Consider the following 13,441-nt stretch of genomic DNA (forward strand, 5'->3'; position numbering starts at 1 on the left):
GTATCTTTATTTCAGTGCTTGTGTTTGGAGTAAAAGTCCTGGCTGCTCCAGCTATCTGGTCCCAGAGATGCCTCCTTCAAATACCAGCATAGGGTCTGGCAGGACATCACTGTGCATTGAGTTCAAAAGCACCAGGTCTTTTTCTCTTATTTTCTGAACTTAATTCTTACATATGTTGTTTCGTTAACAACTATTTACAATTGAATTAGTAGTACAGAGTAATGACTTCAATTAATCGCATTTCTTCAGAAATTTTCTGTATTGACTATGTGAAAATTCTTAATAGAAGCGTGAAAAAATTATTTAGAATTAATTATGTTAGCTTCATAATAAAAAGAAATACAAACAGAAATAGAAGAGTACAAATTACATTATCATTTTACAGTTTCCAATTGGTTAGAATCTTAAAATGCAACTCTTTAAAAAACTTCTCCAGCAACCCATGAAACAGCAGTTCCCAGAAAGAAGAGACTAAGTCTCCACACATATAAGTGGAGATTGTATAGAGGCCAGAGTAATTTAGGAGTTGCTGATAACTTCTTTAATAAGGAATTAATGAAACTTTTATTTCAGAATCCCTAACATTACAATTCACATGAAATTCTCTTTTCAGCTCAACTCACTTTAATAGTTTATGAATCACTTAGATTGTTTTTCACTGGCAATTCCTAAGAAAACTTGATGCTCTGCAAAAATAATTATATAACATTATTATTCCAAGGCAAGGACTACGCTGCACCTGCAACACTCATCTGTACCCAACTGGGAATTGCTGGCATATATCAAAAAATTGTACTGGCGTCAGGGGAATAAGGATGATCAGGCTGGGCTTCTTTTCCCCATTACCATACATCCAATACAAGGCTCCACACTTCTGTTTCTGCTGCTTTTGGGATCTCAGCTTAAGCAGTTACTACACACTCTTGCTGTTAGCATGTTACACCAAAGTCCACCCCATCCCATTCAAGAAAAATCCTTCATGCTGCTAGATCATGGAATTATATATCTTAGTTAAAAGGCAGAATTTATTTCAGAAATTCAAGGTTTCAAATCCAGATAACTAAATATAAATAAAGCATTGATTAATTGCTTCAGGTAGATTGACAGATTTTTTTTCTCTTTTTTTTTTTAAATAATGGAGAAATAATGTACTTAGCCTCTGCATTCACATAAATTGAAGCACTCAAAAATTATGAATATTGATCTTAGAGTTCTAAAATAAGCTTAATTTTCCCTTTTGTGGTTATCTAAAATTATGCTTTAAAATTTGATTCTAGCCTATTTTGTCCACTGATCCTGCACAGGATGCATTTTGAAAACAACTGCAATCCTGGCAGTTTCTAATTTTCAATTTGCAGCCTCAGCTTTTAGATTTTTTGTTCCATAATTGTGTCATCTTCTTTGAGAAGGCCAGTCTCAGCACTGTTGTATTTCTAAGTGAGGTGGGCCAGTAACATTAATTCGTTCAGATTGCTGTTTTGGAAAAATTTCAGGGGAGTCATGCTAGGCTCACATCTCTTCCCATTGTCATTCAGTTCTCTCAGAAAACCATAATTTGCAACTTGAAGGCCAAACAAACACCCCCAAAACCCCAACTCATTCCAAAGGACTACTTTTTTTCAAAGAAACCTTGTGTGTCCCAGAAATACTCACATCCTCACTTTCACAGCATCAGGTGGTGGAAGCCGTCTCAGGATCTCAACATTTTTTATTTCCTCAAACCCAACCAATCCGGCCTAAATGGTAGTAAAATCCACAGAAAAATGTTTTTAGCTTTCATTAGGCTTTAGGTTTGCTTCATTGCTGCCATCCATACAAGGCTTGTAACACCACATAGAACACTGATGATAGTTGGTCTCTGTGTTCAGTAATTCCCCTTCAAAAGGGGCAACCGCTGCACCCACCAAAGCTCTTACAGTAGCTGTCATTTATGCTGCCTATAGAATTAAATTCCTAAGGTTTCTACTGCAGTGTTGTATAGTGGAGACTGATGGTGTCTTTCCATAATTTTCGTTTTCTGCCAGCTGCTTACAAAATTCATTCAGTTATCATACTTTTGTTGATTGACATATTGGGGAGTCATGTGCCAGTGGAACCTGGACCTCCCAAAGCAACTTCTGTGAGGTGTTGTCCACATAGGAGGTTGGATACCCAATGAACTCTGGGGCAAACATGGAGAATGAGAGTAAAAAGACATACCTTTTTCCAATTTCACTGGTGACATGTCACCAGGCTCTTCATTGTTGGTTGGATCACAACCTATTTTTATCTTGCTAAAGGTTCTGTAAAGTCTGCAGTCTTCTACAGAAATGGCTTATTTACTCTTTCTGTGGAGAAAAAATAAATCTGCTTTTTTAGGGGGAATGGATTTGCTATTCATTCCTTCACTTTCTTCAATGAAGTTGCATGAAATATGATCCACTCAAAAGTGGCTAGGATGAAAATGCTCATTTTTGTTGAGCTTCTTGGCACTGTATATCCTTTTCAGCATAATTGTGCAAAGTGGTTTCTTTGTGGCTAGCAGCACCATGATTCTATACACTTTTATCAGTCTTTATTTCATAAATCTACACAGTTTCATTTCTTCGGTCCTTCTCTCCTGTTTGCTTGAATCATTATAACAAGTTTTCAGCATTGTTTCTGCAGAGACATGCAGTTAATTTTTTCTTGACTGCTGTCTTATGACTCTTCATTGCATCTGTTCCCCAGTGATTATTTCTACATCAATAATATCAAGTTCCTCCATCTTGTCAGCTGTATCAAAGTTGCTTATTGTTCCAGTGGGAAACCTCTATGATATATAATACTTGACACATTTTTTAATTTATTTGTAAGAAATTATTAGAATATTTTCATGTCTGTCTTTTATGTGGCCTGAAAGGCTCCAACTAAAACAAATTATAAACCTTTTTGTGATTGACATCAGTTTTGTACATGTTTCTAATACCTGCTACTTTCACTGCCCAGATTTAGGCACAGGCATAAGCCAAGTGCATGCTGTTTGCCTGATTTAGCAGCCAGTTTAGGTATTTGCTAGGATATACTTGCATTTCTACTTTTTGCCACTTCCTCTCGTGTCTTGGTAACCTCTTACCCAGTATCTCTTAAGAGATACATTTTTCAAGGCTTTCTGGACTGAGTAACCAGGTGCTGTTTGCATGTCCACAAACGATAATATGACTTTTGTCATTCTGAACACAGCACTCTCAAAACACATGCATTGGTGAACAGTTATTTGATTTTAACTTTACTATTTGATCTAGTCATCACTGAAGTCTGCTGTAAGAATGACTGTTTGCAAGCAAAGGGACAATTAGATAATTTTCTTGGAATCCTTTAACGTAAAATATGTAAATATGCCATTTGGTTAGCTAATAAAAGATCTTCCAGTGAACTTTTTAGTAAAGTTTTTTAAGATATACAGATGAAGGGGTCCTGATACTTTAGACAGAGAGTAGGATTTGCAAGTGGCAGAATTATGTGGCATCATAATGCCCAGTAGTAATAGTCTTTTGGTAGACACAGCTGAGGTAAATGGTGGTGTGACAAAAAATGAATGGAAAGTCATGTAGGTTAGTGAGGATTAGCAAAAATTGTGGAAAACTCTAGAATGACCTAGAAAAGCAGCATTATTGTGCAATGAAGGCCAAGAAAATGTTGGATTTTAATATGTGGCCACATCTGATATGCAGATCCTTCACCCTTTCTTAACTCTGCAGTTTCATCTGGATTTTCAATTGCTTTTAACCTTTTAAGAAAAGCCTCGTGTTGTTATGGACAGTACAATTAAGAAGTGTACTTGTTGTGCAGTGACGGTCAGAAAAGTTAATTAAGTGTTAGGCTGCATTAAGAATGAGATGGAGAATAAATAGGAAAAGATAATGAACTCTTTTATGCATGCTGATATTCCAAACTCACTTTGAATATGAAATTCACTTTACACTATTATTTCAAAAAGAAGGGGATGTAAAAATATATAACTATCTGGCAAAAAAAAAAAAAAAAAAAGAAAAGAATTCATTAGTGTTATGAACAAGAGAGGTAATTGCATCAGGAGAGAAAAAAAAGTTCAGGGCTATTTCAGATGGGAAGATGTTGAAGATGCAGAGGAGATACAACTAGAGAGGACATAGTAGACTCACATAGAGGAAACATGACACCAGAGAAACTGAATCAGTGATGCCATTTGTACTTTCCAACAACAAAGCAAAAGAGATGTATAATTGCTTTCAGTGATTAAACAGTAGCTTCATAATGTTCAAAAGAAAATCCTTTCCCTTTCTGTAATGAAAACTTAGCTTGTGAAGTGCAATGGTGCAAGAAATTGAGCAAATAGCTTAGTGTGATGCAAGGATGTATTGTAGTGCCAAGAGGGAATAAGAAAAAGTTTTGCAATCACACAGAGTAAAATAAACAACAGAGGTCATCAATCCTAATGCTTCTAGCCATAGCCATTCATGCACCAGCTATTTGTTTTGTTCATTATTACTGCAGCTGTGCTTTGAGGAAACCATCACAACACTGGTGAGATCACAACAGGAGATTAAAAACTACCTCCTAAACAGGATCCTGATCTGTGTGTTATCACATCATCTCCTAAATTCCTAACAGTGGAGGCCACTAACCTGAAATCACCACAGACTCCCTGGCTCTGCTCGTGCTGGAATGAATTCTTTGCCTGTCTTCCCCATGCTCCTCACAGGGGACATTGCTTTTGGGAATAGCCAGGCAAATTACAGCAGTGGCTCTGTCAAACTGATTTATTGATTGCAGTTAGGTGGTGTAGTATAGGGCATTTGATAATTTCCACAATATCATAACACACTGCCTGTGATTGTCACTCATTCCTTCTCAACAGAGAAATTTGCACAGTGTTCAAGCATGACATTGGGATCAAATTTCTGGAGAGCTCTGGGAGGGATTTTTTTCAGCTCTCAGGGGTGTAACAATTCTGTGCTTGATCTTGGATTGATCCCCTGCTAGATGGTGTGACACTTCTGTGGGCTGAGGCAAAGGGAAGAACAGATGCCGCCTTCTTTCTGGTGGAAGCTGGTTCTATCATGTGTGTGAAGAGCCCGACCACCAGAACTTTCCCTCCCGAAGCACAGGGGCTCTGAAGGTCCCTGTTTGTCAGCTGAATTACTTGTAAAAAAGGGTCCTTGCTCAGTCACGTTAACATCAGGGACAAAGTATTCATTTGGTGAGGGTGCCCACAATATGAATGAGTGCATGTAGGAGGAGATTCGTAACACAGACTTGAATGCGGAGTATGTAATTCGTGGGCTGTTGGTTGCTATGGAGTCCAACTGAAGTGGAAAGTGACAGCAAAAAACCTCATCATACTTTTATGTACAAGAACCTCTAGCAGACACACAACAAGGGAAAATTTTTATCTTTTTAAGGAAGTCATTGAGAGGCAATTTTTGCATGATAAAAACAAATGATGCAATTTTTTTCTCAGGCTTTTACATTTCCTCTTCACTGGCTGTGGCAGAGGCTTCCAGCTCATTCTAAGCAGGAATTCAAAGCCATCCAGATATCTGTGTGTATATGGCCTTCATTCAGTTATAAATTAAGCCATGCATTTCTAACATTAGAAATGTTAAATACAGTTCAGGTCTCAGCTCAGTCTATGCTATTCTTTGTATCCAATGCATTGCTGGATGAAGCACTTCTGAAGAAAAAATCAGTACACTCATCTATCCAGTCTGTTGTCCCGGATGTAAAGTTACTTGTGAATTTTATTCATAGAATGACACAGATGCTGTGGGGAAAATCTTGCTATCTTTTCGTTACAAAACAGGGGAGATGTTTGTTTGAAGCTGACATACTGGAACAACCAAAGATAGCTACACTGGATGCGACAGAAGAATTAATTTGGAGCTCTGACATTAACTTAATGCAACCCATGTTTTACTCAGTAGGAGTTTCCTGTGCATGTATTCTCTTTTGACAGAGAAATAAAAAGAAAAATGTAATTTAGCTTGGGCATGACAAAGAAGGGTTTGGTACCCTACAAAGTAAGAAAAATACCCTCATATTGTTGTGTAATAATTTTTCTGGTTTGCATGTCAGTGAATTATTCATATTTCTTGCAGATAACAAGTTTATATGGCTTTGAATTGTTCTATGAAGAGTTACCTACAGCAGGTCAAAATATTCTTTGTGAGCATTTGCTGCTAATGCAACCCATTTCCTCTGTGAATCACAGGCAAGCCTTGCTAATTTCTGCACATATATGTGCTATTCAGACCTCAGACAGAGGAGACAAACAAGCCTTTTTCAGTGCATGACTCAGCTGTGAGCTCTTCTGGCTGTTCATCCTCTCTAGTGCAGGATTAGTCAAGTGAGTCACCATGTTCATCTATGATTCTTCATTTTGACCTTAGTCTTCCTGGCTATTCTTTAGCCAGGGGCTGCCCTGCATGGTGCATGGTTCATATGAGAGACCTTTCCTCACCAAAAGTGATAAGCTGTGAAGATCAGGTCTTGCAGCAGTTAGAGTGATTACCATTTCCCTCTGATGCAGAGAGGCAGGGTAGTTACTCATGATCATGGGTTTGAATCAAGACATGAATCCTCAAGGACTGTGTGTTAATAATTTCTGGTACTGATTTCAGCAGGGGTGAGGTTTAATTTTCTAAAATAAATACGCACATTAAAAAACCACAAAGGTTTTCCAAGAAAACATTAATGGAAGCTAGGGCTTTCTTATCAATAGTTCATGAGCAGAAAGGAGAATTTAATCTGATTGAATAAATGACTTCATATGATTTATGTTCACCTTTTCAAAACCCAATGTTGACTGGATTCCAGGGGCTTTGTTTTATTCATATTTTATGAATAACATACTTTGGCTGTGTTTGGGAACAATTAAAAATGTGCCTTCCTGGGTTCTCCCTTGTCCACCTGCATGGATCTGCTGTGTTGCTCATGTCTCCCCTTCTAAGCTTTTCATAGAATCATAGAATCATTTAGGCTGGAAAATTCCTTTAAGATCATCGAGTCCAGCTGTTAACCCAGCTCTGCCAAGTCCACCACTAAACCATGCCCCTGAGTGCCGCATACATACGTCTTTACATGTCTCCAGGGCAACCCTTCCAGTGAAAAAGCTTTTCCTAATATCCAATCTAAACCTCTCCTGGAACAAATTAAGCTTATTTCCTCTTGTCCTGTCACTTGTTACATGAGAGAAAAGACTGACCCTCACCATGACACCTTGTTTCAGGTAGCTGTAGAGAGTGATAAGGTCTCTCCTGAGCCTTCTTTTCTCCAGACTAAACACCTTCAACTCCCTCAGCCACTCCTCACAAGACTTCTGGTCCAGACTCTTCACCAGCTTCACTACCCTTCTATAGACCTGCTCTACACCTCAGTGTCCTTCTTGCAGTGAGGGGCCCAAAACTAAACACAGACTTCAAGATGCAACCAGCTTCTTGAACTTGGATTAGCTCAAATAATTTGGGGCATCCTGAAGATGTGTTTCTGGTCCTTCTTTCTGCTTCCTGTTCTGTGTTTCACTCCTGGTGGGAATCCTCCTTGCAGGGTAGTGCTAGCTCTCCCCACTTAGAAGCTAAATATGGATTTTTGCTCTCTGTTGGTGATTTTTTGTGTATGGAAGGAACAAGGCAAGATGTGGTCTCTTACTTGATTTGTATCTATGCCATGTTTTCAGCTTGCTAAATGCTATAGAGCTTTGGCCACCTTTTTAATATTAGAGGGGAGAGGTTCTTACTGCATGCTAACTTATGGATGTTAAGCTGCATTGTCTGCAACTGCCAAGATAATGGCACTGGTCCAAACTTTTTTAGCCTGCTGTCTTGTGGGACAGTCAGGATTTATAGTGACAGTTTGTTTTTGCTTACTACCAGACAACTGTAATGGTTTCGGCTGCCAGTACTTCTGTACATTCATATTTTAACTATCTGAATAATCCAATTAATTTCCTTAGCATGCCTGAAACACAGTCTGTGCTTAGCTATTCAGAAAGAGAATGTCAAAAGCCTTTACTGATGCTGTCTTCTCCAAAATGTATTGCTTTCTTTCAGTATGTCTTATCTGACCCCTTATTTTCCAACAGTCCCTCAGCTTTGTTATCCACAGATCTCTTCAAAATGACTGGTGGCAGATACATGCAAGTAGATCATTTAATTTCCTTCCAATGTCTTTATCCCCTTTAATTGTTCCCATTGCACCCTGGTACTCCACTGAGCCTTCTGGTTCTCTCACAGACTGCTTACACCTCTTATAATTAAGTAATTTCTTCTTATTTATTTTCATGTTATGCCTTTGGCTAATCTCCCCACCAAATCCCTCAGCTAAACCATATTCATTTTTTTGTGTTACATTATTGTTCCTTACCACTAGCTTTTGTTGAGCTAACTTCCTATTTTCCAAAGGGTATTTGAAGAGCCTCTTTTGTGGTACCTTTCCATTCAGCCAAGGCAGATAGGCACTCTCTCTCTCTCCTCCTTTTTGTCTTTCTGGGGCTTGTGCAAATCTTTTGTAACTCATTAGTGGCTCACTTTAGTAGGCTCCATACTGAATCCTTACAGAACCTTACACTTTTCCCTTTGTGTAATTGTAATTTATTTTGCTTTTTTCTCTGTGTGAGAGGGTTAAACTGGTGAGGAGGGGGGTTGGAGGAGGGGAAGGGAACATTAAGGAACAAAAGAGATGGACTAATAAAAAGTGGTTCTGTGTTCATGCATAGAAAATTATTTGGATGCAAATCAGTCACAGAGCGGAATGATTTGTCTCAAAGCCCCGAGACTAGGGAGCAGAGGGCTTCAGCCTCAATTGGCACTCTGTCTGATTTCTATCCAGACTCTGCAGGAACAGTGTGCCTGCAAACAACCCACCTGGAGCACTTGTGGGCTGCTTTCATGTCTCCCTGTACTCACCAGAAAAACGTCTTTGTGTTCACTCTATTTCCTACACCATGTATTCAAATTGCAAATACATAGAGAGGGGAGGGATGTAGGTGGGGACAGCTAGAGTTGTCTCTCAGGTAAATAATTTCTACTGAAAGGGGAACTTCTACAAGGAAGTACAGATGGGTTATTGCATGATAAATTGGCAATTTATGTAGACACTCAAACAAAGACTAGAATTCCTCAGCACAGAGTCCGAGGGGAAGATTTTACATTGAAATATTTCCATTGTCATTTAGCATTTGAGTGGATTACAGAAGATGCCTTGTATCTACCATTTCCAGATTCCACTGGGATCATTACACAGACTTTAAAATCATCATTGGTAGCAGGATCACAAATATAAGTTTGAATGTACTCCTAAGAAAACTTCTTCCCACAAATGAAGGATGAAGCCTTTTTTTGTCCCAATGTGGCCATGTTTTCACACCTTTGGTAGTAAAAACCATTCAGTTCATTCTGAAGTTTGCAGCTCTGGGATTGAGGTAATGATTATTCTGTCTTCACCAGTGTAGCCAGTCAAGGATATCATTCTGAATTGATGCCAACAAGAGTGCAGAGAAGGCTGGCATGTATGTGAGGCCACTTTTGGAGCCACCATACATGTCTGGGAGCTTCCATGGGGCAGTTCTTGTGAAAGGCTGACCACCCTGAAGGAGGATGCTGGGGTAGTGTAGGATGTATTAAGTAGATACGGTCTAGGGGCATATTTGTTTTTTTCACTGTTGAAAGTGTAGTCATCTGATGCTGCTGCTTTAAACTCATCATCCATTTCAGCTAAGCAGTAGGTAGTATATCACAGTTTTCCAAAATAAATTTAGACTACAAGTACATGCCAATTGCCAATCCAATCAGTATACCTTCACCTGATGTTGCTAAGGAAATACTCCTTCTTTTTAGCTGTTTAGCACAGCTTCCCCATAGGATTTGAAAAGGTCAAGGTTGCCCTGTGACTGTAAATGAGGGAGAGGTGACTTGGTATGCAGCAAGAACAATATTAGATATCTTTAAGCTCAATTTTTTGGCCCAGAAATTTTACTTTAGAGAAGCTTCTGACTTTTGCAGAAAGGCAGAGTGCAGAAGCAGCTTTTTCCAGGGATCAGGTCTTTAGAGAAGGAATGAACATTTCCACTCAAAACCTGCTGATAGAAAACAGAAAGAATCAGAGAACACTTCACCATTTACTTTTAATAGAAATTTACCATGTGTTGATGCCATTCAGGGGTAGAGGTTGATGGTAGAGAAATTTGTTTTGACTGCACATACGTTTTTTCTCTCAGGCAGATTTTGAAACAACGCTCTCGAAGGTTTGGGAGGACTTGTTTTATATTAATGAAAACAGCAGAAAATAACTAAATTAAAATCTCCATGGGAGAACATGGTATGAACCTTCCCTGTAAAAGACCTCAGGCCTCATGAAAACTTGAGAATTATGCTGAGGTAAAGCAGATTGCACTAGCAGTATGTTACAATTTCACTCTACACAAGGTTATGTTGCACTTTCTGAAGCTTTCCTTGCTTGTCGCTCTCTAATAGAATCTATTGTTTGTAAATCATCTTAATGGGAAGGAGAGATGAGGAGAGCACTTGATTCAGCTTACTCAGGTATAAATATGGACTAAATCATTAAAGTGTCCAACTCTTGCTTTTGTGAAATGGAAGTAGTGAGAAAATGGAAGCAGGGAGCGGCCCAGGCTTCCCAGTGCAGACTTTCACATTAAGGAAAGTATTTCAATATTTTCTTCTCCGTTACTTGCTATATGCTTCATGACCTCCAAGATTTTTAATTATTCTCCCAGAGCTGAGGGAAGCCTTCCAGACAGTCTGTTGTAGCTGATAATTAATAAAGAGTTCTCATTTTGAGTGGATGCAGCCATTTTTCATGTTGCATTTGGTTTGCAAAACTAAGGCAACTTTTAAACTTTATTGTGTAAAGCTTTGGATCATTCCCTACACTCAAGCAGGAAGGCACAGAACCTAGTTGTAATGATATCTTTTATATTAATATTGTACTGATTTATTTCATTTTCTGAAAAGAAGGGAAACAAACAATGAGCTGGTAAAGTATATCTAAATGAGCAAGGATTTAAACTGATAGCTAGAATTTGTTTAATTTCATCACAGACAAATAGTTTCCCAAGTAGCTTAGCTAAAATCTATAGTAAGGACTGCTAGCAGAGTTGAGATCTCATTGTTTATTTTATCTGTCAGTGAGCAGGATTTATCACATCAAGCAGTTTTGGAGCAGGAGCTCTTTAAAGACACCTCTGAAACAACTCTTTTTCAGGATAAGTCTACCAGAATAAATCCCTGTCCCTTGCTCATGCCCCACCCACAGCAAAACTGAGTATCTTGAGGTTTGAAGATAACTGCAACCATTGATTTTTTTTTTTTCTGCTTTTGCTTTAGGAACTCCTTCATAGATATCCTTCGGGCTATTCTTCTTTCCTTGGAAGTGCTCATTGAAGATCAGGAGCTTCAGATAAATGGCTTCATTCTAATTATAGACTGGAGCAACTTCTCCTTCAAGCAAGCCTCCAAGCTTACACCATCTATCCTCAAACTGGCCATTGAAGGGTTACAGGTAGGTGGAGGGTAACACACATACCTGCAACTTTTATTGCTGCAGACAGTGATTTTTGCTTCATCAGGCACTGGGCAAAGTGAAGGGAGGAGAACATAATCCAGAATGCTTTCATGTCCCATCCACTTCCAGCATAGATTGATTTTCAGACATCTCATTTTGTCTGTCTTTCACTTTTATTTCAGCTGTAAATCAATGTAGCCAGTATGTGCATTACTTACCACAGCACTAAGAAGGGTTAGAGATTTGAGGTTTAATCCATCAGAGAATTCGGGGGGATTAAAATCCAGCAGTGTCTGCCTTCTGGAGTGTGAAGTCCACATGCAAGCACATGTGAATGTAGAGGGAGGGTAAGAGGAGATGAGAGCAGCTCGCTCAGCAGATGGAAGTGTGCTGTTGTGTTCATGGGGATGCAGTTGTGTTCGATGGAAATGAGGAAGAGGGAGGACAGGCTCCCTGTTGTGCCCTCATTCTGACTGCCTTCATTTGTCACACAGGATCCTGGTACATTATGGTTCAGACTGTTTAGGGGCTGCACATCCACTTGGTGCTTGCAGATAAATGGGAGCAAGCTAAAATCACGTGCTGTTACAGGGTTAGGTAGAAAGCCAGGACAAGACAGCTGGGGACTGATGGGCCAACCTGAGGATGGGGCAACCTGAGGATGAGGATAAACTGTGGTGCTCAGAGAGGACTTCGGCCCCTTCCACTAAAGTCCGATCGCATCTCTGGTGTTAGACCTGAGATGGACTTTTAGGTCTGAAGTAATTTTACATAACCTTACTATTTGAGGACATTTAATAGAATCCAAGGACTATTTAGGTTGGAAGGAATGCTGGAGATCACTTTGTCTGACTCCCTGCTCAAAGCAGGGATGACTTCAGCCTTATACCAGCTTGCTTAAGGACCACATGTTTCATGTAGCTACATATTTAAAAGGAGAGATAAGTGATTGGATTTTTCTTGCTTAGTACTTACAAGATATCCTGCTTTTATAAACACCTCAATAATAATTCTCTCTGGTGTGTGCATGTTTATTTTAACTTGCATACCAGAAGGAACAATTTGTTCAACTAATTTTTTGACCAGCAGATTATCTACAAGTAGATCATGATTGTGTCTACTTTGTTTTATTATTCAAAAATGAGGTAGAAAAATCTGCCAGCAGTTTTAAGCCTGTGTTCCCCTTTGTGAGGACTTTTCATCTATTCTAACAAATTAGGAAGTCAAGCTGTGCAATTAGTCCTTAGGACAATACCTTATCTTCTCCTGCAGATATTATCACTTCATACCAATTAACATTCTGTGGTTCAAAAAAACTTTCTAGTCAGAAGGAAGATAAAGCCAAGTGACACTCATAAGTAAATCAAATTCTAGCAAGGTGTCCTTGTGCCTGTACAAATTTTGCTTTTCCATCTCTTCAGTAAGAGGCCAGTCCAGCCTTCATCCCATCTGATATCTGGCCATGCCACTTTATTTGCAGTTTATTTGCAGTTTCTTTGCAGTTGTTGGCAACAGTATGTTTCTGGAAGTACTGAAGTCTGGGAGTACCAAAGTTGATCTTATGATTCTGTCATTAGCCTGACATCCTGTGCTGGGCGATATAAGGAGCCTGCCTTTCTTGTGTATGCGCATGCATTTCATTTCTTATCTAAAGTCAAGTTACTGTTGGTTTTTTTCCAGGATTAGTAGAAATTTGACTCTCTCTGAAAGCATAAATTGGGATAACATGTCCTAAACTTAACTAGCCACTGGCTTTGTGAGTAGTAGGAGTAGTAGGAGTTGTGAATGCTGCACTCCTTTTTACCAGTTTTAGAAGCAAGTCATTCATGCTTATAAAGCACATATTTAGCAAACAATGATGGTGAGGGCTTTTTAGTTTGGTTTTTTGGCTCTCACCATTGCTGTTGAAGCATTTTCATTG

General features: G+C 39.0%; 1 protein-coding gene across 1 annotated transcript in view; it reads left to right on the forward strand.

Annotated features, from left to right (window-relative positions):
• The window catches only part of CLVS1 (clavesin 1), a 90,112-nt gene that overhangs the window by 12,087 nt on the left and 64,584 nt on the right, over positions 1 to 13,441 (forward strand). The window contains exon 2 of the mRNA XM_008644951.2: positions 11,343 to 11,517. Within this exon, the coding sequence (XP_008643173.1) occupies positions 11,343 to 11,517 (175 nt within the window). The remainder of the gene's footprint in view (positions 1 to 11,342; positions 11,518 to 13,441) is intronic.

Source organism: Corvus brachyrhynchos, unplaced genomic scaffold (genome assembly GCF_000691975.1).
Source record: "Corvus brachyrhynchos isolate BGI_N302 unplaced genomic scaffold, ASM69197v1 scaffold60, whole genome shotgun sequence".
In the NCBI taxonomy this organism is placed as follows: Eukaryota; Metazoa; Chordata; class Aves; order Passeriformes; family Corvidae; genus Corvus; species Corvus brachyrhynchos.